At 34.9% G+C, this 22,572-nt stretch overlaps 2 protein-coding genes across 4 annotated transcripts; one reads left to right on the top strand and one right to left on the bottom strand.

The window, feature by feature from the left end:
• The first annotated feature begins 265 nt into the window (after positions 1 to 265).
• On the top strand, positions 266 to 3,576 carry LOC149737133 (troponin T, cardiac muscle isoforms-like). 3 transcript variants are annotated; one of them, XM_089876328.1, is made up of 9 exons: positions 304 to 420; positions 870 to 956; positions 1,184 to 1,249; positions 1,440 to 1,471; positions 1,796 to 2,051; positions 2,238 to 2,351; positions 2,584 to 2,690; positions 2,960 to 3,056; positions 3,246 to 3,576. In XM_089876328.1, the coding sequence occupies exons 1-9, from the start codon at positions 391 to 393 to the stop codon at positions 3,369 to 3,371; spliced, it is 915 nt and encodes a 304-aa protein (XP_089732454.1). In that variant the 5' UTR covers positions 304 to 390; the 3' UTR covers positions 3,372 to 3,576. The 3 variants fall into 3 exon arrangements, with proteins under 3 accessions (XP_089732455.1, XP_089732454.1, XP_089732456.1); XM_089876329.1 differs by lacking the exon at positions 870 to 956 and having other exon boundaries at positions 266 to 420; XM_089876330.1 differs by lacking the exons at positions 870 to 956; positions 1,184 to 1,249 and having other exon boundaries at positions 312 to 420.
• Positions 3,343 to 22,539, bottom strand: LOC149737132 (putative ATP-dependent DNA helicase HFM1). Its single transcript, XM_089876339.1, has 34 exons — positions 22,129 to 22,539; positions 21,843 to 21,900; positions 20,982 to 21,505; positions 20,697 to 20,755; positions 19,939 to 20,107; positions 19,210 to 19,361; positions 18,776 to 18,898; positions 18,321 to 18,472; positions 17,901 to 18,054; positions 17,366 to 17,490; positions 16,388 to 16,497; positions 15,955 to 16,100; positions 15,436 to 15,539; positions 14,831 to 14,955; positions 14,359 to 14,509; positions 14,052 to 14,121; positions 13,501 to 13,607; positions 13,024 to 13,146; positions 12,696 to 12,818; positions 11,564 to 11,762; positions 11,117 to 11,234; positions 10,494 to 10,643; positions 10,050 to 10,170; positions 9,548 to 9,621; positions 9,087 to 9,163; positions 8,738 to 8,841; positions 7,649 to 8,228; positions 7,062 to 7,164; positions 6,644 to 6,720; positions 6,237 to 6,585; positions 5,876 to 5,973; positions 5,147 to 5,320; positions 4,616 to 4,767; positions 3,343 to 4,224 (listed from the first exon to the last, which is right to left on the bottom strand). The coding sequence occupies exons 1-34, from the start codon at positions 22,259 to 22,261 to the stop codon at positions 4,086 to 4,088; spliced, it is 5,223 nt and encodes a 1,740-aa protein (XP_089732465.1). The 5' UTR covers positions 22,262 to 22,539; the 3' UTR covers positions 3,343 to 4,085.
• Between the last annotated feature and the right edge of the window lie 33 nt (positions 22,540 to 22,572).

The following is a 22,572-nucleotide window of genomic DNA, read 5'->3' as shown; positions in this document are numbered from 1 at the left end:
TCAATATGTTCATACAGAACCAAGCAACAATTATTCAATATAGAAAAAGCAGTTCAGAAAGTTTATCTTTGGCATAAATGTGACGTCATAGTGACGTACTCGGTAATATATTTCACCGGTGCAAATTTGCCAATTAGATTAATTTGGTTAAACCAAGGTATTCGAGAAATATGTTTCGCACAGTCGAATATCTGCTTGTGATGTCATAAGCCAGCAACGTAGACAGACGTATCTTCAGCTGTCGTTCTGTGACGTCATAGTGGTATCGGCGCATTGTGCCGCGGTCGGCACCCATGGTCCAGTGACCATATAAGTTCATGTTGTTTTCTTTCCATCACCAGGTTATAACTTGATTAGACTTTCTTACCTGACTTGACCGTTTGCTCAAAAATGTCGGACTCAGAAGAATACAGCAGCGAGGTAAGACAACTACACTAACTTTACTTTATATTATTATGGGGTAAGATGGGTGGCACATAATGTTCCATATTTCCCTTTTTCAACAATTATCTATACCCAGCCAGAACAATGCCTTGGTAATGCCGACGAACAAAATAATAACGAAGTTGTAAGTTAGTCGAATAAAAATATTCTCGAAAGAAAATATTTTTAAAAATCCCATTTATTTCCCATATATCGTTAAACTGAATGCGATAAAATGCACCAACCATTCGTATAATTAAAGAAATTATGCGACTTTAGTAAAAACGAGCATTTTTCCAAACTGCTAAAATGCTTTGCATCATATACATTCATTCTCATAATCTTTATTTTCTTTCCCACACTTTTCACAACTCCACTTGCATGCTTACTAACGTATCTCGCGTATTTTTCGCATTTCCTCTCCCTCCTCCCAATTCCTCATAAAGGAAGAAACAAGCGAGGAGGAGAGTGGTGAATCCTCCGGTGAAGACGGGGAGGAGGAAACGGGAGAAATAAAACGAACAAGCCAAGAGGTGGCTCAAAACTTTCTCCCCCAAAAAATTAATTTTCCCCAAAAATCAAAATAAATTTATCAGTCCCCAAGCAACAAAATCGCTGTATTTTTACCCAAAATAATATTAATAAACAAATCCACACACTGTTTAATTGCATGTCACTAATTCACATCACTGCTTTCACTCTATTCGGTCATCTTCTCGTCGTCGTTACGTCATCGCTACGTCACCGTTACGTCATGAAGGAGGAGATCGAAACTCAAGAAGTCGAGGAAGTTGAAGAAGAAGAAACTACTGAAGAACCAGAAGAGGTAGAAACACGTCATATCCGCTTCCGCTTTGCCGCTTTAAAAAAAACTTTAAAATACGACCAAAAAAATTGTCCTGAAAAGTTTCAAAAATTCTAAAAATTTCGCCTTCTTTATTTTTAAGTGGCTTTGAGCCCACAATATATTTTGTATTAGTTTATATTGCTTAAACTTGTCTTCATTGATTTCACAGCAAACCCAGCAAGCGACAACACCGACACCAAAGTGAGTGAACATTATTATACAGCAATTCAATGGGTGCCGATATATGTGATTGGTTTTACTCCCCACAGTTTGTTATTTATGCTGATCCCTGTAGGCTATACTCCCTTAAAAATAATTCAATATCCGTTACATATGATTAGATTTGTTCTCCAAAAGATGTAGTATTTTTCAATCACCCATTACATTTCAATTTCCATTTATCTTGTTTGCCTTTTAGCCTGAATTGTGTTCCAATATGTTTTCACTTTTAATAAAAGATTCATTAATTTGCCCTTTACCGTAATATTAAACAATTTATTCTAATCTTCCCTTTCTCTATTTCAGGCTCTCAATCCCAAAGTTGATCCCACCCAAGATCCCTGATGGCGAACTTGTCGATCTTGAGGACATCCACCGCAAACGAATGGAGAAAGATATGGTTGAACTGCAGGGGTTGATCAACGCTCACTTCGAGCAGAGGAAGAAAGACGAAGAGGAGATTGAGGAGCTCAGAGTGCGAATTGAGGAGCGAAAGAGCAAGAGAGCTGAACAGATCCGCATCCGACAGGATCGGGAACGAGAGAGAATGGCACAAGAAAGGGTGGGTGCTTTGTACAATAATAATGACTTTGTTTGTAATAGCTTCGATCACGGTAGCAAAAATTAAAATATGTATCTTCTCTTTGGTCAGTTTCATGCTATGATTTCATCTCAAACTTTTCGGTTAACGTTTAAACCAAACTATCTTTTGGTTTACAAAATGTTTCATACGATGTTCCGTTTACAGGAAGAGCGAAAACGCAAAGAAGAAGAAGAAGAGTCAAAGAGACAAGAAGAGGAGGCAAGAAAGAAGGCAGCGATCGCCAACATGTCTCTCCATTATGGTGGATACTTGGCTCGGGTAAGTTAAATTGTTGTATACACAATACGGTTATAAACACCAGTTTTCGGGTATACAGAGAGGAAGCACACTTTGCCAATGAACGTAAAACTGTCCTATATATTGTAATAGGTTTAAGTCAATGGTAAAATGATGTGGCCTGAAAGCCAGTGACCATGGCTTGCCTCAGTGTACGACCTCCCCATATAGAATAAGCAACATTAAATTCAATATAATTTTCCTTCCCTTCAAGGCTGAAAAGAACAAGCCAAACAAGCGACAAACCGACCGAGAAAAGAAGAAGAAGTTGTTGGCTGACCGAAGGAAGCCACTCAACATTGATCATCTTAGTGATGATAAGTAAGTCCGACTTCAATAAGACGCTGGTTATGGTCCCTTTGGCGAAATATGTATCTTATAGCACATCATTAGTTTGCCTTGATATCTTTGCTGGGATTCAGTAACACTAACACTATTGGTTCATACTTTATAAATGTTTCGTAATCTAATGCCAAAAGTCATTGCAATCCTTTATGTGGCCATGTAAACCAGTTCTGAGTTTAAACCAGTCGTCCAGTGCTCCATCATGTTTATAAGTCTAATTTAAATTGCGTTGTATTGCATTACAGACTCAAGGAGAAGGCTCAAGAATTGTGGGATAACTTGTACAAGCTTGAAGAAGAGAAATACGATCACGAGCAAAGAATTAACCGACAGAAATACGACGTAAGCAAATGATAATAACCCACCGAGTTGCGTATATAGCAACTCGTAAGCGAGCATGTGGTCTATAAAACAAAGCACCCGTGCTATAAATACCATCGTTGCAAAGGCGATTTCAATCATACAACCGTTGGTCGGTTTAACCCGTATAGGGTGAGTTTACACATATTCTAATTATCCATTTCTGAATAGATCAACCAGCTTCGCCAGCGTGTCAACGAGTACATGGGCAAGTTCTCGAAATCGAAACGTAACCAGCCAGGCAAGAAGATTGCTGGCCATCAAGGAATCGGTGCAGCCGCATCTAACTTCAAGTGATCACCCTCCCAACCCACGCACGCTTTCACAAAACTTTAATTCTGTTGTGTTTGCTTTACTGCTATGTTAAATATCAGCCGTCTAAACATTTTGACATAAATAGTCTTGAAGGAAATTGAAGTCAAATCTTGTTATAACTTTGTGAAGTCGTCTGACGTTTCTGTGATAGCGTTGGTTTGAGCAAATACAATTCAATCTGGCAAAACTTTTGTGATACAGAAAAAAATGTGAAAAAAATGCGTAGGCAAACAAAAAAACATCGGCAACGAACAAAAATGTGATCGCAGTAATCAGAGAAAGTGTCGTAGGTTTTTAGAAGTTCAGCAGTAACAAAATACTTAGTGGTATTGTAGTTAAATAGTATTAAACCAGTGTTTATAGTAAACTAAAAAAGCAACAAGCATTCAGAATTCCGCGACGAACAAAAATGTCCGCAACATGCCCGTGACGTTTCCGTTTCAATGTTCTTATAAGGCAATTCATACTATACCAGTTTAATTCTAAAAAATCAGAATTCAATTCAATTAAATTTTCATAACTTGTGCCAAACAAAAAGTGTTGCTTTTGCAGCGAAAATCATTTCATTTTATTTTCCAACAATTTAGTTTTCATTTCATAAAAAAACTCTGAAACAACAACAAAAATAAAACAATCAAATGGCAGTGAACAAATTATTTCATTCAACAAACAATAAATAAAAACTGTAACAATTTATTAAAATATTCCATCAAAAATAGAATCAAACATTTTTCGAGCATCGGCCAAATCATGAGTCTTTTTAACTTTGTCCGGCGCTTTGGGAATTCCCCAGAAATCAAATGATGTCACATTTTCAGCTGGAACTGATTTTGGCCTGAAATAAAAATCCACTTGATCTAACCACTGTGCTTAACTGTGTTTATCCTATATTTTCTCTCTATTAAACTGGTTCTTTTCTAGTTAAAATGGCTAAACTGCCTTTTCCTTTAAATTGTTTTTGAACTCAACCTTTTCAACTATAGCACATCATAACAAGAACTGATATTTTGCGCTAATATTTGTCTCTGTGTTATCACATTAAAGTAATAATAAAATCTGTAACTTTCTATTCTATAGAGTAAAGTCCTAGAGCCACACCAAGGAACCTGAGATGCACAACATAGTTGGCCCATAACAACTAAATATATTGCATAATATTTTCAAAAAATGCAGAAAATTTAATAAAAATCTTTTACCCAAATAACTAAAAAAGAGAATAAATTCACCTGTTGATGGCCTCCAAGTGGTGAAAAGAGGACTGGTGATTGATGCAGGGAGTTTCATCTTCATTCATCATGATGTGGGGACTCCCAACCTCTGATGGTTCATCCACAGGAACTGGAGACCAACTTCCAACATCAGCTAACTCCTCTGAGAGCTGGAGAGGTACATGGTGCCGTGGCATGAAAGACATGGTGCCGCGGCATGAAATATATGGTACCATGGCATGAAATATATGGTGTCATGGCATGAAATATATGGTACCATGGCATGAAATATATGGTGTCATGGCATGAAATATATGGTACCATGGCATGAAATGCAAGGTGCCGTGGCATGAAATGCACATACCTGCCCCAAGGCCAAGACAAAGTTACATACATACATTGTAAATTCTAAACGAGCATGAGATGTTTAAAACAACCATGTTATAACGACTGCCATTGCCCTACCACACATGTTAAATGGAACCTGGGGAGTAGCCAACAGTTCATCCATTACCCTAACACTTAGAAACACAACGTCACAATCTTTACCTCAAACTGTTCCTCTGTCCCAGCATTTCTCCCATTTGATCCATCCTCCTGGTCTTGGATGTTGTTTGAGTGATACGAAGTCTCTGCTCTCTCACAAGCTTCCAACATTATCAAGTCATCATCATCAGATGCGAGATCAAAGTCACAATGGAGCAGAAGATCTTCTTCTTCATCCTGGATGGGGGAAAAATGAAATTACTTTACTATGTATTAATAAACACAAGGTAACCCGACAACCCAGTAGGGACCACTTGGTTGGAGCAATGTCTTGCCTAAGTACAGTTTTTTAGGTGACCTGTCCAAAGACACACATGTGTCATCAATAATTGACTACTGCTATAATATTTTGTGCCCTTTTGCCCTTCTAGTTTTTCATTTATTATTAGAGCATTTCCCAAAAAATTAGGCAACATAATGGGTTCAAGGCTCGTCGCTGCTACCATTGTGGGCGTATGTGTCCTTGGGCAAGACACTTAACGACAATTGCTTCAACCCAGTGGTTACTAATGGGTTGTCCAAATTATCAGCCATACATAAAAAAATGAAAAAATCTCAAAAAAAAATAATCACCCACAAGGTAACATACATGGTAATTCGTAAGCTGGCACGAGGTGTATTAACACCCGTGTAATAACGGCTGTCGTTTTCCAGCCACGCGAGGATAAAGTAAGTTAAATAAGTTACATAAAGTAAGTTGCATTCATTCATTACATTCAACTTTATTTTGACCTGTTCTATTCCTGAAAAGGTGACTCGCTTCTTACAGCTCTCTTGTAAGTTGTTGTATTGAGGAAGCATTGGTTGTTGAAGGTATGTGGTATCTGTATCTGTGGAAATTGAACCAATAAACAAGATATCTGTGAATCTAACTTGGTTTATCCTTGCGTGGCCTAAAAACGATAATCATTTTAACACGGATGTTCTGTTTCATACACCTCGTGCCAGCTTACGAGTTACTATGTAGGGTTTTTTGTGAGTGATGCTTTTTTGGATATTTTTAATTTTTTTGGTATAATGTGTATTATTAATTGACTTGCACCAAGTTAATTTTAAAATTACCTGCTTTTATTAATAAAAATATTAAACACACCTGCTTTAGAGAAGCTTGTAGCTTGGCCTGGTTGAAAGGATGGTTGTACATGTGTATTAAGTGGTTGTATTGGAACACAACTTGAGTAAGACTTCATATGCTGGTTGTTGTTTATTGTTTGTTTTCTCATTGCTTTCTGTGATGGTAATATTGTTGGTAGCGCGGTAGGGACATCGTGTGGTAGAAGTGGTGTATACGGATGCCCTGTGTTTAGTACCGAGCTTCGCTTGTCATTTATTTGGGGATTAGGGTTGTAAAATGAACTTCGTTGTCCTGTGTTCGATTTCCAAGCAAATACCTTCCCCATTCGGTTAGTTGAGATGTCTTCATTTGAATAGTTTTCATTGTTCTGTTGAGTTTTAAAATGCAGATAATTTGCTGTGGTTGAAAATTGAATTAATTCTTACATTTTTTTCGACATCTTTTTGAACTGAGTTCATTTGCTTGAGTTTGTATTTTGGGTTCCATGAATTTGAATCAAGCTCTAAATGATTAAGAAATATTTAAGTCAGCATTTACTAGAAATTCTTCTTATCTTTTAGACCAGTTTTTTAAAAGTTGTAACTCGTAAGTGGGCACGAGGTGTATGAAACAGAACACTAGTGTTATAATGTAAATTCACTCATTCACATATTTTATGAGTTTAAAGAAAAGCCACCACTCAAATTAATACTCATTCGGCAAAGTCTTATTCATTCACTCGTTTATTTATCCACACTTTTCCATTAACATTGGTGTCATCTCTATTCTTTCATTTATACAAAATCATTTATATTATAAATAAGTGTATTGGGTGCCACTATTCATCCGAACCAGCAACCAAACCTTGTGAATCTCCCTTCTCGGTCCACAGTTGTAATGGACGCTCCTTATACAAGGGAGAATCATCATCAAGTGTGTGGATGCGCCCGCCCAAGTTTATTTGATCCTTTAATAATTAAAAAAAAAATTACAAATTTTAGGTATTTAATCTTTTATAAAAAAAACGCCTTCACAAAAAACGAATTCACAAGAAAAAACGAATAAAACAAATGAATTTAAATTATTATAAAAAAAATATTTAATGTAATGTAAAAAATAACTTTAAAGTTTATATATTTGATCCTCCTTTTATAAAAAAATATTAAATCCTTTAATATAGGAAAAAAATTGAACTTACAAATTTTATGTATTTAATCTTTTATAAAAAAAATGCATTCACTTTAAAAATGTTATTGGTTCTATAATAAGAAAAGAATATTTAGAATTCAACTACTGAAATTTCATACTAATGATGAAGTTTTTTTGAAGGACCTAACCGAAAGTTTAAATATCAAGTTTGTTTTTATTTGTATTTTTCATTCCTAAACCAAGTATAACTTAATAGAAATAAGTTTGTTTATATTTGCATTAAGATAAAATAACAAACCCACATCATAAGAAGCTTGTTCTCTATCGAATGCCGACATTTGTTTACGTTGATATCTTTGTTGATATTGATGGTTATTCTGTTGGGGCTGTATGTTCTCTTGGTGATATTGGGAGACTATTGGTTGATTTTGTTGCTGGTTTTGTTGAAATTGATTGTTGGTCTGTTGTTTTTGTTGAATTGGTTGAAATTGTGGAGTACTCTGTTGAATTTGGTGAAATTGAGGTTGGTTTTGTTGATTTTTTTGAATTTGATGAAATTGTGGTTGATTTGGTTGAATTTGTTGAGGGATTTGTTGAAATTGTTGGGTAGTCTGTTGATTTTGTTGGTATTGTTGCTTCATCTGTTGAGTTGGTGGATTTTTTTGGTAAGTTTGCTGGAATTGTGGAGTAGTCTGTTGAATTTGTTGATTTTTTTGTTGAAACTGTGGAATTGGTTGATTTTTTTGTTGAAACTGTGGATTACTCTGTAGAATTGGTTGATTACAGTCGAAGTTTTTAACATCTTGTTGTTGCAAATCATCAGCTTGCTCTTGGTTCTGAACTTTGCAGTAAAAATCTAAATGACCCCAACCCATAGTTGTGCTGGAATGTATATTGGCGTTATATATGAATGTAACTTACTTTATCCTCACGGGCTGGAAAACAACAGTCGTTTTAACACGTGTGTTAATACAACTCGTGTCAGCTTCGATTATAATTGATAACAAATTCTAAATGAATGTAACTTACTTTATCCTCCAGGCTGGAAAACAACAGTCGTTTTAACACGTGTGTTAATACAACTCGTGTCAGCTTCGATTATAATTGATAACAAATTCTAAATGAATGTAACTTACTTTATCCTCCAGGCTGGAAAACAACAGTCCTTTTAACACGTGTGTTAATACACCTCGTGTCAGCTTACGATTATAATTGATAACAAATTCTAAATGAATGTAACCGGCTTTATCCTTGAGTGGTGATGCAAAAAATTGTTAAAAAAAGGGAATTCTGTTCCATACACCCCGTGCCAGCTTATGAGTTACCATGTATGTAACTTGATAACTTTGTGGGTAATTTAAAAGTGTAAAAATTATTTCTTAAACACCAACCTTGGAGTAGAAGGAACCACTTGGTTGTATTGTTGGCTGTCTTCTTGTTTTGGTTTCCTCCCAAACCTAAACCTTTGAAGATGTTCAACATTTGGTTGATAGCCCTGTATATGGTGGATGAATGAATGAAACTTACATTATCCTGGCGTTGGCTGCTAATTCTGATGCTCAAACAAAATGCATCAATCTAGGTCGTACTTTCTCCGGGCAAAAAAGTCTTATTTTTTTAAATTTTAAAGTTATACTTACGTATTTCACATTTTGTTCGAAGTTTTGGTTATTTCACATTTTTTTGTTCAAAAGTTATATTTACATATTAAACATTAAGTATAAAAATAAAGCAACACACCTGTGGTACTTGCTTGTTGGGTGTATTTATTATTTTCTTGATAAAACTTGCATGGTTTTCCACTACACCAACATTGTCTGTGGAAAACTTAAAATCCAGTTTGTTGTTTTGGTTGGTAAGGCATTAGGTCTACGCTATATAAGCAATTGTAGAAGGGGGTGCGAGATTGATTGGTATTTTGAAAGGGTGCAGCAAGGAAAAGAATAAGAACCGCTGCATTATAGAATCAAGGCTATTATATGCTTTATATAGTAAGGTGGGGGGAAGATGAGACACCTTTAGCACATAATATCCAAATATTCTGATCTTGTTTTAAACAATTACCAACGGTCTATGGGAGTATAGTTAATTCTTCGAATGTTACTTGTTCACTAACAAATGGGACGAGAAGTAGAAACGACAGGTGTTCCATCTTCCCCCACTCTACTATATGAAGACAAATATCCATACAGTACACTTACCTTCTGCTAGTCCCACTTTACAGCAGTCGTGCGCACACATACGTTTGTTGCTACATTGATGACGACATGGTTTTCTATAAAACATTAAGTGCATAAATTTAAAATACATCATACTATAGTATTTCTATGCATATGTATGTATTTATATAGAACGATTCAAATGAGTGATTGTTACACATGGTGTGCAGGTAAAGTCTACATATCACATATTTAAGACAGTGAGTGTTAAACTAATAATCACTACAGTGAGCCTTGAACCATAAACCTTCTATTTTTGTTTTATTTATAACTAAGCCATGGTAGTTCCTATATACGTAAAGTTCCACACCAAAACTTACTTTAAATCAAAACTCTCATTATTTAATTTTTCGGCTTTAATAATAAGCGTGTTTTAACTGTTGTTTTACCATTACTCTCGTCTTTTTACTTTTGTAAAACTTCCCTTTCTTTGTTATCGTGACCGAAGAGAGGAAATAAATTGCATTCATTTACACTAACTTACTTTTTCTTTTCAAAATAGCGAGATTGTGTGTTAGAGTTATTAACAATGGTTGAGGTGGTGGCAACCATCCTGCGTGGTCCCAGATAGTATGGGGTGTACGTGCTTTCAACATCTAAACCAACTGTGCAGTGAAAATACTTTGTTGATATATGGAGAGAAACATAATGCATATAATTGATAAGTGCATGAATTTTTTTAGAGCAAAAATAAACATTACTTTTGGATGGCATTTTTACAACATCTATTAACAGCAATTGCTCCAACCCAGTGATCACTAATGGAATTTGTTAGCCAAGCATAAAAACCCGCAAAAAAATAATCACTTATAGTTACATAACCCTAAGTGGACATGTGGTGCATAATACAGAAAATTTGTGTTATAACAACTGTCATTGCCCCCTTGTGGGGATAAATAATTTACATTTGTTTATTGATGCCACCCACCCCATTCTAAACTGATAAGGTTGACACTAAGTTCGTCTCCTTTCAATGCACGCGTCACATTAATATTACGAATCCATGTATTGTCGTTGGTTGATATTAACAATGTGTCCGATATCTTCTGTCTAAGTAATGCTTTGTTGTCGGCATCACCTGGAATATAAGGACGTTAATGCTATATTCAGTTGTACAGGCAGTGTTCCGTCTTTATGAGTAAGGGCCTAAAGTATAGCATGCCAGGGAGCCTGGAATTTTGGGCAGAGTTGGCAATTACTTTTAACTTAGATCAAGCTTTTTTAAACTAGAGTGATATGTACAATGAATTTTTTAAGCTATCTGAAGTTATACAAACAGCTTGCTATTCGATAAGGGGTAAGATCCTACAGCTTAGCATGTCGGGGGAGACTGCAGGATCTCACATATATAGAAAATATTCTGTATAAGGTTAATTTCTCCCAACTAAACAATTATTTTCTTCCAACTAAATGTAAATATGTTTTTAACTGTAAGCGTGTTTTAACAACTGTTGTTTTGTCACTATATCCTGTCTTTTCGCTTAAAATATTTCTAAATCTTCGCTACCGTAATCGAAGAGACAAATAAAAGTTATTCTTATTATTACGCACCAACAAGCAGCAGACATGTATGTTTCTTCCCCGCTGTTGACTTCACCTTAACATCTTGTGCATTCTTTAACAGCACTTGTATAGTGATTGTACATTCAGTTGTTCCATGTTTCTTGCTCTGTAGGATACAATGTTTCAAGGAAATCTATTCTATATGAGTAAGGTCCTGGGATATAGGTCAGATTTTGTCAATTACCCCAGCACTGAATATGCACGTTCTATTCTATATGGGTGAGGTCCTACAGTATGCCATGGGACCTGAAATTTAAGCCAGAGTTGGCTCATTACCCCAAGACCGAGGAAGCTTTATTTAAGTCGCTAATGTGAACAGTGCTGCTCTGCCCCAGACTCCATACACAACAAAGTCCAGGCACCTTAGATCATATTTGAGCTTTTATATCAATGCACTAAGTTAATTTTTCATTGGTATGTCCTTTAAATCCTCACCTGTTCCACTCGCACTTCATATTGTGGTAGGTGAGTTATTGCATCATGCATGTGATTGCCGAATGGTGCATGACGATTCACGATGAGTTCCAATTCACGAGGATTCATCTCATGTGCTCGTGAAAATGTTGAGACTCCAGCGTTTGCCAGCGCCGATGATAAAGTAGCTCCGATGTTCGTAAGTTGCTTTGTCACATATCTAGAATATAAATTATATGATATAGTAGGGTGGGGGAAGATGGGACACCTTTAATACATAATATCCAAATAGCCCGATCGTGTTTTAAACAATTAACAACGGTCTGTGGAAGTCGTGAGGATACGGTTTTATAATTCATTGAATGTTCTTTGTTTACTACCAAATGGAAAGAGAAAACTAAACGAAAAGGTGTCCCATCTTCTTCATGATCATCAATTTTTTAGTGGTATTGTCTTAATAATTGTTACATCTGTGATAAAAATGATCATGAGTTTAATGAGCATGAATTTCGTGAAACACATTTTATGATTAGATCCGATATTTTTATTATAGTGAATTATTGGGGGTTTTGTCATGTATTTGTTAAAAACACATGATTATGAGTTTAATGAAATGTTATGATTAGATCGATTTCTTTTCATGATAATTATAATATTTGAAGTGTGTTTATGAAATAGGTTCATTTTGGTCCGGCGCCGTGGTGTAGTGGTTAGCGCGCCTGCCTGTAACCCAGAGGTAATGGGTACAAGGCTCGACGCTGCTACCATTGTGGGCGTATGTGTGCTTGGGCAAGACACTTAACGGCAATTGCTCCAACCCAGTGGTCACTAATGGGTTGTCTAAATTAACAGCCATACATAAAAAAATAATAATTACCCACAAAGTAACATACATGGTAACTCGTAAGCTTGCACGAGGTGTTAAACCCGTGTTATAACGACGGTCGTTTTCCGGCCACGCGAGGATAAAGTAAGTTACTTACATTCATTCATGATGGTATGAGTTTCACGCAATTAATTTTTTTATTTAAGGTAATTTCATTGGCAATATTAATAATAAATTTCCAAGTTCAAATAATACAAAGGCACATAAGAATATAAGATATACCACATTATAAACACTACAACATCATAAAACATACTTTCAACTTACCTTGAGTTTTCCCACAGTCTTGCCTTTATACATTTAGACAACACCGCAGCATTGAACAAAGATTTAAAATCATCTTTCAGCATAAGGAGTTCCACCAAACAACGAGCAACACGAACTGCATTTCTATAAATAAGCTGTGGTTTGAAAAAATTTTGCTTTATCTCTGCGCGGCCGGGTAACGACGGTCCATATAACACTGGTGTTCTGTTTTATACACTACAAGCCTGCTTACCAGTTATGCAACTGTAAGTTATAAGTAACTATTTTTAATATACATTATATATATGTACATTATATATATCCGTTCCTAATTCCTTATGTATCTAACCTGAATATCCTTGTCACATCTTGTGATAGAGCAAAGTCTTGTATATTCATACAACCCAAAGTAGCTTGCATCAAACAACTAACTTTCATTTGTGTTGTTTTTATTCGCCCATTCATTGGAAACCTTGATTTTTTTATGAAATAATAATTTGTGTCAGTTTTTTATCAAAATTTTTTTTTTTCATAAAAATATCAATTTGTGTTTGGTAACATAAGCTACACAAAAAATAGTAAAAAAAAAATCAGGGTTGGAGCCCACATTACTACTGCATAAGAATACTTAAAACAATATAACTTTGTGTCATAAGTATTTTAATTTTACAATTCTATTTAATTATTCACATAAATGAACTTTACACATTTCCAAAAGCAAAATAGTAACAGAAACTACAACGAAGTGTAAAATAAAATATCACATAACAATAACATGTAAGTATACATGTAATTTATAAATTTTATTAAATTAAACAGAATATACCTTATCACAATTCTGTTTTTATCTTTGTTCATTTTATTGAGGGTGGTTCTTTCATTCATTCGTAAAGTTACTTCTTGAAACTCTTGACAACCAGATACAATTTCAACCTGTGTAATATTATATGTGTAAGTGTAATGTTTGTGTTATAAATGTACACCAGTAGTTTTTAAGCTGTTTCGAAGTAACAGAGTACTTGGATCCTCTAAATCTCTGCATGGCATACAAAATGTTTACAAATCATCAACTTTTTAAAAACTAATGTTATGTTAGATTTTTTTATGGCATATTGTTTAAAAATTGGCTGAACTACAAACACAAGAGTGCTACAGTGCTTGAATCTTTTTATACTCCACTTGTGGAATCTTTTTTTCACTCTCAATGTACAGGTAACCTTAAATAGTAATATTTTCTGATAGTTTCAATAAATCATATGGAGCGCGAAATCGTTTACATGAAAAAGCAAATTTTCCTGTAGAACTGTTTTAGATACAAGAATATATTTAAAGGGGAAAGAGCAATCTGTTTTGTAACTGTAATGTAGACCAACTTACCATCTCTTGCAGACTCTCAGTTCCAGTTAGAGCACCGAACTTGCGCACGGTATCGAATGTTAGGCAATACCTTGAGAAAATGAGATTTATTTCGTCTCTTCGGTCACAATAACGAAGACCAAGAGAGTTTACAGAAGCGAAAACAGGTAATAACCGTAAAACAAAATCTGGCCTAAATCCGAGGTCATTGACAAGGACCTCATCCACAAAAAATAGAACGGTAAAACAAGTTAAACAACAGTTTAAAACACGCTTGTTGATAAAAAAATATCGCTTTTTGATAAAAAGTGTGGCCACTACACCTTACCTTGCCATTAGTCTCCCTGGTTCATTCGGCATAACATGATCATCCTTATCTATGCTGATGAGGTTAAAGGACTGGAGTTGCCTTAGGTTTAGCGAACATAGATCCAGTAACTTGGACTCTGCTTCTTCTTTCGTTAAACCTTCAGGATATCCTGAATGTAGAATATCTTGCTATGAATAGGATTGTTTTTAGTTACCACGTTACGTTTTATCTTAATTTTTTTTATTTTTTTTAGAGAATAGTTTTAGAAATTATTACTTTTTGTTTGTTTTACAGGTTTAAATTTAATTCATATCCTGAATGTGGAATTTGGTTATAAAAAAAAAAGATTTTTTTGCCATCAGTTAATTATATTTTATCTTTAATTTTATATTGTTTTTATTTTTAAGTATGATCTGTTTTGTAAGGTTATAATCGCATTTTACAAACAATAAATGTCAAGTTACAAATAAAAAGCTTGTAAGGTGTTTACCATAATGTGTTGGGTTCTTAAGCAACCGAATGTAAAGGAAAGTAGATCTTATCCATTCCAGTGCAACCGATACATCACATATTGTCATCAACACAATCTCTGCATTCAGGTGCTCAATAAGGTGGCTGTGGTGGGGAAGGTTGGTTATTAAGGGTGGGGGAATATGGGACACCTTTAGCAAATAATATCCAAATATCCTGATTGTGTTTTAAACAATTAACAACAGTCTGTGGCAGCCTTAAGAATAGACTTTTATAATTCTTTGAGTATTCTTTGTTTACTATCGAATGGGACAAAAAAAATAAAATGAAAAGCAGGACATCTTATTTCCCCACCAAAACCTGAAACAAAGTTAAAAAAAGCATGCTAGGGGAGTTTGATTTAAAAAAAAACATTAGTCATTTAAAAAACCAAGTAAATTCTACACTAAAAGTTATTGAATATTTAGTCCGGCACCATGGCTTATTGGTTAAACACCTGTATCGAAATCCTTAGGGTGCCAGGTTTGATCGATATGAGGTGTCGGAAACCTATTAGTGAACGAAACTGATCATAGGCTTTATTCAACTTAAAACGAACGTCTCGTTATAGAATACTACTCTAACCTGTGTAGAGAACTCTCAATCTTCTGTGACCCATTGACAATATTCTGATAAAGATTCTTTGAATGTTCTCGTGTCATAATAACTGCTGTTGCGGATTCATCAAACTAAAAAGGGATGGTACAAATAAATAAGATGTTAAACAGTTATGAACAACCTTACCAAAATCTGAACACACCTTTAAAATATATAGTAATATTCTTGAAGTTAACAGGTATAACTTGAATGGGCCTACCTCTTTTTCATATACCTTGTGTACGAGTTACCACCTATTGTGAAATACTAAATATAACGGGCCAACAGCAGTTGTTATAACACGGATGTTCAGTTTCATACACCGTGTGCCGCTTACAAGTTACCACATAAAAATATATAACTTTGCGTGTGAAATACTGAATGTAATTTATTCATCCTTGCATGGTGGGGCAGGGACAGTCCTTATAACACAGATGTTCAGTCTCATACACCTTATGTCGCTTACGAGTTACCACATAATATGTAAATTTGTAGGAGATTTTTTACCTGTGGTCTGCCAGCTCTGCCAGTCATCTGTAATATTTCCGATTGTGTATATTCTTGAAATGTTCCTTTCACATAATGACAAGTGGACTTCACTACTACTAGATGTGCAGGGAGGTTCACACCCATAGCAAGGGTGCTGGTACTTACTAAAATGAATATGAGTTCGAATTCGAAAGGGTGTGTCGCAAATGCATAACAGTTTGTGTTTCAATAGATTGGTTTGTCTCGTGTACTTTGTTTAAGTTTAATGCAACACGTTAAATAGTAAAATACATTTAACTTTATACTCAAAAAAAATTCAGCCAAAGTTTCAATTAGCTTAAACTTTCAATATTTTGAAATAGGCAATGTAGGTTGAGCATTCTGCACCCTGTGTGTGCTTAGAAGCAAAAACTACATCTAAACACACTTAACACGGCTAAATATTTTTCACCCAAAACAAGTAAGTCTCCTTTGAGAAATATTTCTTCAACCAGATGTCTATCATGGGCATCCAACCCTGCATGGTGGTAACCTATTCCTCCAACCAACATCTCTCGCAACCTGCAGTGAGTAAATGATTGTAACTTATTTATTCTTGCATGGCCTATAAGCAGTGGCGCAGACAGGGAGGTTTAGGGGTCGTGAAACCCCCCTTTTAAACCAAAAAAAAATTATTGTTTTAAATAAAAAAATAAACTTTTTTTAAAATTTTTTGATTAAACCCCCTCTTTATTTATTTTCTGGCTGCGCCACTGCCTAAAACTGATCATTGGGTTGGAAAATTCTGTTAAGTATATTGAAAGTAGGACAAGGGCACAACCTACAATTTTGTAGTTAGGTATATTGGATAACAACAGAACCAACAACTGTCTTAACCTGCAGTAAATAAATGAATGCAACTTATTTATCCCAGCGTGGTGGGGTAACGACAGTCGTGTTTTAATGTATGGCCTAATATTGATTCCCGGGGTGGGTTAATTACTAATTTTTGTTAGGGATATTGCCTATTGGACAAGGACGCAACCAACAAGTCTTTTAACCTGCAGTGAATGAATAAATGAAATTTTATTTCGTCTCTTCGGTCACGATAACGAAGAACAAGAGAGTTGACAAAAAGCGAAAAGACGGGTAGTAACGGTAAAACAACAGTTGTTAAAACACGCTTGTTGATAAAAAAGAAAGAAATAATGTTTTGGATAAAAGGCATGACCGTTACACCCTACAGACGAGACAATGTCAAAATTAAATAAATAACATTTAACTAAACGTATTAAAGTAATATAAATCAATGTAACTTGTTTATCAAAAACAAGTCATGACAATGATCCTGCACGTGTTAACAAGGTAAGATCACAGTTCAACAAGTTACACACTGAAAGGTTCAACACCATAAGTTATACACTAAAATGTTGTAAATTTTACAACTCACCTTGCATTTCTAACTATGTTTGCCACCTTAGTTAACGTTTGCTTGTGAGTTGCATCAAGTACGAACTTAAGGTCTTTAGCTAAAGTTGAAGCAGCTTGCTCCACACTTTTCCTTGTTGAACAAAACTAAAAAAAAATTGTTTATACAAGCTGTAGAAAATGGGTATTTTAGTTAAATAAATGCTTTTATAGTAAATTATTGAAGAAAGTAAAATTTAGAGCTAATTACTTTAGCATTGCTTGTTTTTTTTTTACTTCTGAAAACATATCAAATATTAATGTCATTTTGGCACTCTTGGTATCAGCTATCTGGTATTTTATTTATAAATTGGATCCTCATTTTTTTACAAAAGGAAAAACAATGTTTATATTTTACTATATGTTTCAGGTTGTAACAGTCACGCTTCAAAAACCTTAATTATCTCTTTCTGTTTTACTCATAATCCTAGTATTTCACCTTTTTTAATTTTTTTGATCTTTATTATCAAGACCAAGGTAGAAAATAAAATTAACATATTAATTCTATTCATATTTACCACCAATGTTGGTTTGCCTTCAGAATATGTATGGATCACATTACCAAGCTTGTAGTTTAAATTGATGTCAAATTTAAACTCAGAACCATTAGAAGACCAAGGGTAACCCAACACCACCTTTCTTAGCTTTACTGGACGGTAGCTTTCATCCATGCTGTACATAAACATTAGATATAGATAAATAAAAGGATGCCAAGATCAGATGGCACACAAAACGTTGAGAAGACACTGAGTTTTTTATGCAAAATGAGCTTCTAAAAATGTTCTAAGCTAAAGGCTATGCATTGGATTATGGGTCAAACCTGTCCTAGATCTAAGGTAAATGACCTCCTCCACATTAAATAAAAGGTCTATGCAACTAATGGTTTGTATCTATTCTGAATATACACATATGATGTTCACTGTTTTTATTCCACTTACTCAAACGCTACTGCAGGTTGGCCAGAGGTTCCCAACCACTCTGCTATATCTTCTGTGTTGGGAATAGTAGCTGACACTGCCACAAACCTTAACCCTGTATCTTTGCCTGCGTTTGAACATGACTGCACGGTCTTCATTCTGCTTACTACCGCCTGGGTGATTTAAATGTTTAAATCAAGAAAACTATGTAGAATAACTAATTATTTAATCGGATCTTGGGGTTTTCAAGAAATTAGCAAAAATTTTGCAAGAGATTTATCTGCCTGCTAATCAAATACTTGCCAAACCAGGGGTGGCAGGGCATGCAAATCTACCCTGGAGTTTTGTGCACTGCATTCATCAATACACTTGAATTTAGAGAATTTAGATTTATTTCATACGTAATGGGTGTACAACTACCCTTGCTTCCCCTGCATTTTAAAAAGTTTTACCCCTATACCCCACACACAGGTTACCTCCATAGTAGCACCTCTAGCCTCATCATTCAGGAGATGAACTTCATCAATAAGAAACAGATGGACCCTCCTAACAAGTGACGTGTTGTCCCTCCATCTACGTGTCATACTGTCCCATTTCTCCTGGAAAACAAAAACGAGTTTCAACATCTTGGCACTTATTGTGGTATTTATTTCTACCTTTTAAAATTAAAAAAACTAGATTACGTTTTCAGGTTATATTTTCATTTTTGAATAAGTATAACTTATTTATCTTTGTGTGGAAGACATTAAGAAGTTTGTCCGAAATGGTAGCAGTGTCAAGCTTTAAACTGTAACCTCTTGGCTAAATGCAGGTGCGCAAGCCGCTGTTTTACATCGCCGACTGTGGAAATGTCCTCAGTTTGCTGAATACCTAAAGTTTTTTAATGCGATGTAATTTAAACGTTACTTACAGGAGTGGTAAGGATGATGTCGGCTTTCTGAAGTTGCCAGAAATCATCAATATCCGAATCCCCAGTCAACTCCTGGCATTCTAAACCAAGAGGTGAGAATTTCCTCGACCAATCCTCATGTCTCTCAGTACAAAGTGCTTTGATTGGAGCCACTGTAATTGTCATCACCAGTGTTTTTTTTTCATCACCAGTGTTTTAACAAATTACTTTTAACAAATTGAGGAAAAAACTTCATCACTTAATAATTAACGTAAGTTTTGTATATTGGCCAATTTGGGCTTAAATTTCAGCTTCCCTTGTACGCACTGATGTGGGATTGTATCACCAATATAGAAAAGTAAAACAGTGGTAATGAAAGTACCATTATTGTGATTAGTGTAGGTTAAACGGCCTGACTAAAATAACATGTTTTCAATTCTACATAGGTAAGGAGCTTTGACAAGGCATGATATAGGTCACGGTCTATGGTTTGGGTTTATTGAGTTAAGTTATTAGGGATTGCTATTGTAAACAGCAATAAGAACAAAACCTATGATTTAGAACAGAGTTGGCCCTATTGCAGTAAAACTCACTGGCCACAATACAGTGACTTAATGTTAACAACTTTTTCATATGCTGTTTCCTCATTTATGTTTTCTTAAACTAGATAAATATTTATGAAAAAAATGCAAATCTTTATATCACACATTTATTACCACAAAATTCACTGTCAACAATAATGTAACTTACTATAAACAACTTTTGACATGCTGTTTCCTCCTTTACGTTTCCCTTGTGGGTTCCCACCACTATTAACGAGCATCCTTACAATTGCAAGTTCAAATATCACAGTTTTCCCTGAACCAGTTGGAGCACACACCACTAGCGGCTTGTTGGTGTATAAAGCATCTTCAAATACCTGCCATAAAAATATAGGTTTAATCAGTGGCATTTTAAGATATTTTACATATTTTTGTTAATTGTGTAATAAACAAATGGCAAATGCAAACACTTTTTTCTATCAAGTATTATAGTGGGCCCCTAATTCCTTAGGGCACAGGACAGCTGCAGGGTTAGCAGGCTCTATGACAAACCACTGGGTTTAATAAGCATACCAGTTGGAGTACACACCAGACACCACTAATGGCTTGTTGGTGTACAAAGCATCTTCAAATACCTGGCAATATAGCTTTAATAGTAAAAGCATAGGTTACTTTATAGGTTTAATATTAGTTATAGTACTTACCAGTTTTAATAAAAGGTATTATACCTTTTGGGAATATATAGATGTTTTATATGCTTTATAGAAAAACGGTTTTATGGTACTGCCAATTCCATATTATTATAAAAAAAATTCAAACTACAAAAGATAATACAATTTGCTCCTAATTAACATGACTAATAAAACTTTTATATAGGCTATATTATAGCCATCTTATCCATTAATATATGCATATAGTATAGGCCGACTGGTATAGTGATATGGAAGGAACATATTTATTATTTACCTTTGATTGCACCACATTAAAACATGGGATTCCATTGAAAACCGATCGATATTTGTCAGCTGTTAAAATATTATTTTAAGGAAAGATTAACTTCAACTCAGGGCCAAAGGAAAACCCTAGTACAGAATAAAAAATTAGCCGATTATTGACAATTATTTCTAGATTAATATGTATAACTATATCACTGGACCGGATTCACTAATGCAATGCATGTATATAGAAATGTCTAAATGAAATATATTTCTTTAAATTGAATTAAAAATGTTTTCGAACTATAAAGGATACGAATTTCTTCGATTGGTCGTAATTTCACTCCGTCCTTCATACGACCACCAGGTGTCCTCTTAGGGGGAAGTTGGACACAAGATGGTGTTCTCAGCGAAGGTCCGAAGATCGCTCCTCTATCTTCCTCATCACTGTCATCCAAGTTAAGATCAAAGCTCTCTTCGGATGCTGCGATCTTCTCATTTACCACAAATGGTGTCTCAGGCACCGTCATTAGCTTTTCTTTCTTTGCTGGAGGTGACCTGAGATCGATAGGAGCTGTTTTCGGAGCCTGCCATGTTTTCTTCTGTGATTGACTCGCTGCTGGGAAACTTCTTCTTTTGTTGATAAAATTTTCAACTCTAGACAAAGCTTCAGGGGCTAGGGTAGATGGGAAATGGTGTAGTTTTCCATTGCCCGTCACTTTTTGGCTAACAGTGTGCTGCGAAAACGGTGCTCGAAATTTTGGTAGCTCTGGCTGAGGTATTGGAGAAGCAGGAATGCAAAAACCTTGGTTTGAATTGCCAGGCTTTGTGGTGTTTCTGCTGCAAAAGAAAGTTAGAAATTTAATAACTGATATTCTATTGATCTATTCTAATCTATATAAGTTAGGTCTTTGTGGAGAATCTAGAATTAGTATAAAAACAAATAATAATGGACAACAACATTGATTTTGCTTTTGTTGTAGCTAAGTTTCATGTATATATTCATTTTTAACTGCAGTTTACCAGTTGCGAAAAAAAAAAGTTTTATTGCACCCTAATATTGCAAATTGGAACAGTGCAAAAAAGATGGAACAGTGCAAGAAATTTTAAACGTCAAGCAAAATATATGTTAACATAATAACATATATGATCTGAAGTCTGCAACTATTTTATGCACCTGTTGGACCTTGCACAAAAATCACTTTGAATTTTAGATGGAGGATTGAAGGATCTTTCTAAAGATAAAGTTATTTTGTTAATAAGCTGTGCTGCACCAATTGTTTTAAACAGTGAAGCGGTGATAGTATCAGAATGTCGTGTGACGTTTTGAACAAAACATCAAATAAAGTTGTGCAAATGTAAAACCATACAAGAAACATTAGAACTGATGAAACCATATATCAAGCCGATTTGGAGACATAAAAAGGGAAAACTTATGCAACTATACCAAGCACACAACATACTGTTAGTTCGCTGGGTAGAATCTTGTGTAAAAAGCGGGGGTGGCGTTGATCCGATGCCGCTGAAAACTTGTTGCGAATCGGGAAACAAACTCTGACTTCGGTCAAAAAAGTAGTCCGAACTTTGACTTGCCATTATTGGCTCGTACAATATCACTTTCTAACGCCTGTATAAATATTATATAGAATAAAAAAGTTATAAACACAAATCAATAACATTGTTTTTAAAGAATATTGTACATTGAACTGCATCGTGTAACCTTTATGACGTAATAAAAGGCAGTCCGTTTTAAAATTCGCGCGGGATTTTAAAATGGCTATTCCCGCGTGTCACTGCACTTAAAAATTATCTTGTGTTTTAAATTTAAAATAGAATCATACGATTTAATGATTTGTTAGAACAAATATTGTTAATATATTTCTGCTAGTAAGCAAAAATGGATAAAC

Source organism: Ciona robusta, chromosome 4 (genome assembly GCF_009617815.1).
Source record: "Ciona robusta chromosome 4, ASM961781v2".
Taxonomy (NCBI): Eukaryota; Metazoa; Chordata; class Ascidiacea; order Phlebobranchia; family Cionidae; genus Ciona; species Ciona robusta.
Note: the sequence above shows the minus strand (reverse complement) of the source record. Positions and strands in the feature narration are given on the sequence as shown.

Bases quoted from the DNA above. Each gene is read 5' to 3' on its own strand.
- LOC149737132 (XM_089876339.1), bottom strand. From the start codon at position 22,261: ATGGCAAGTCAAAGTTCGGACTACTTTTTTGACCGAAGTCAGAGTTTG. The intron at 20,108-20,696 runs GTAAATAATAAA...TTTTTATGGCAG, and splicing joins TTAATGTGGTGCAATCAAAG to GTATTTGAAGATGCTTTATA. The intron at 18,055-18,320 runs GTAAGTGGAATA...GTTTATGTACAG, and splicing joins CAACCTGCAGTAGCGTTTGA to CATGGATGAAAGCTACCGTC.
- LOC149737133 (XM_089876328.1), top strand. From the start codon at position 391: ATGTCGGACTCAGAAGAATACAGCAGCGAG. The intron at 421-869 runs GTAAGACAACTA...TTCCTCATAAAG, and splicing joins CAGAAGAATACAGCAGCGAG to GAAGAAACAAGCGAGGAGGA. The intron at 2,352-2,583 runs GTAAGTTAAATT...CTTCCCTTCAAG, and splicing joins ATGGTGGATACTTGGCTCGG to GCTGAAAAGAACAAGCCAAA.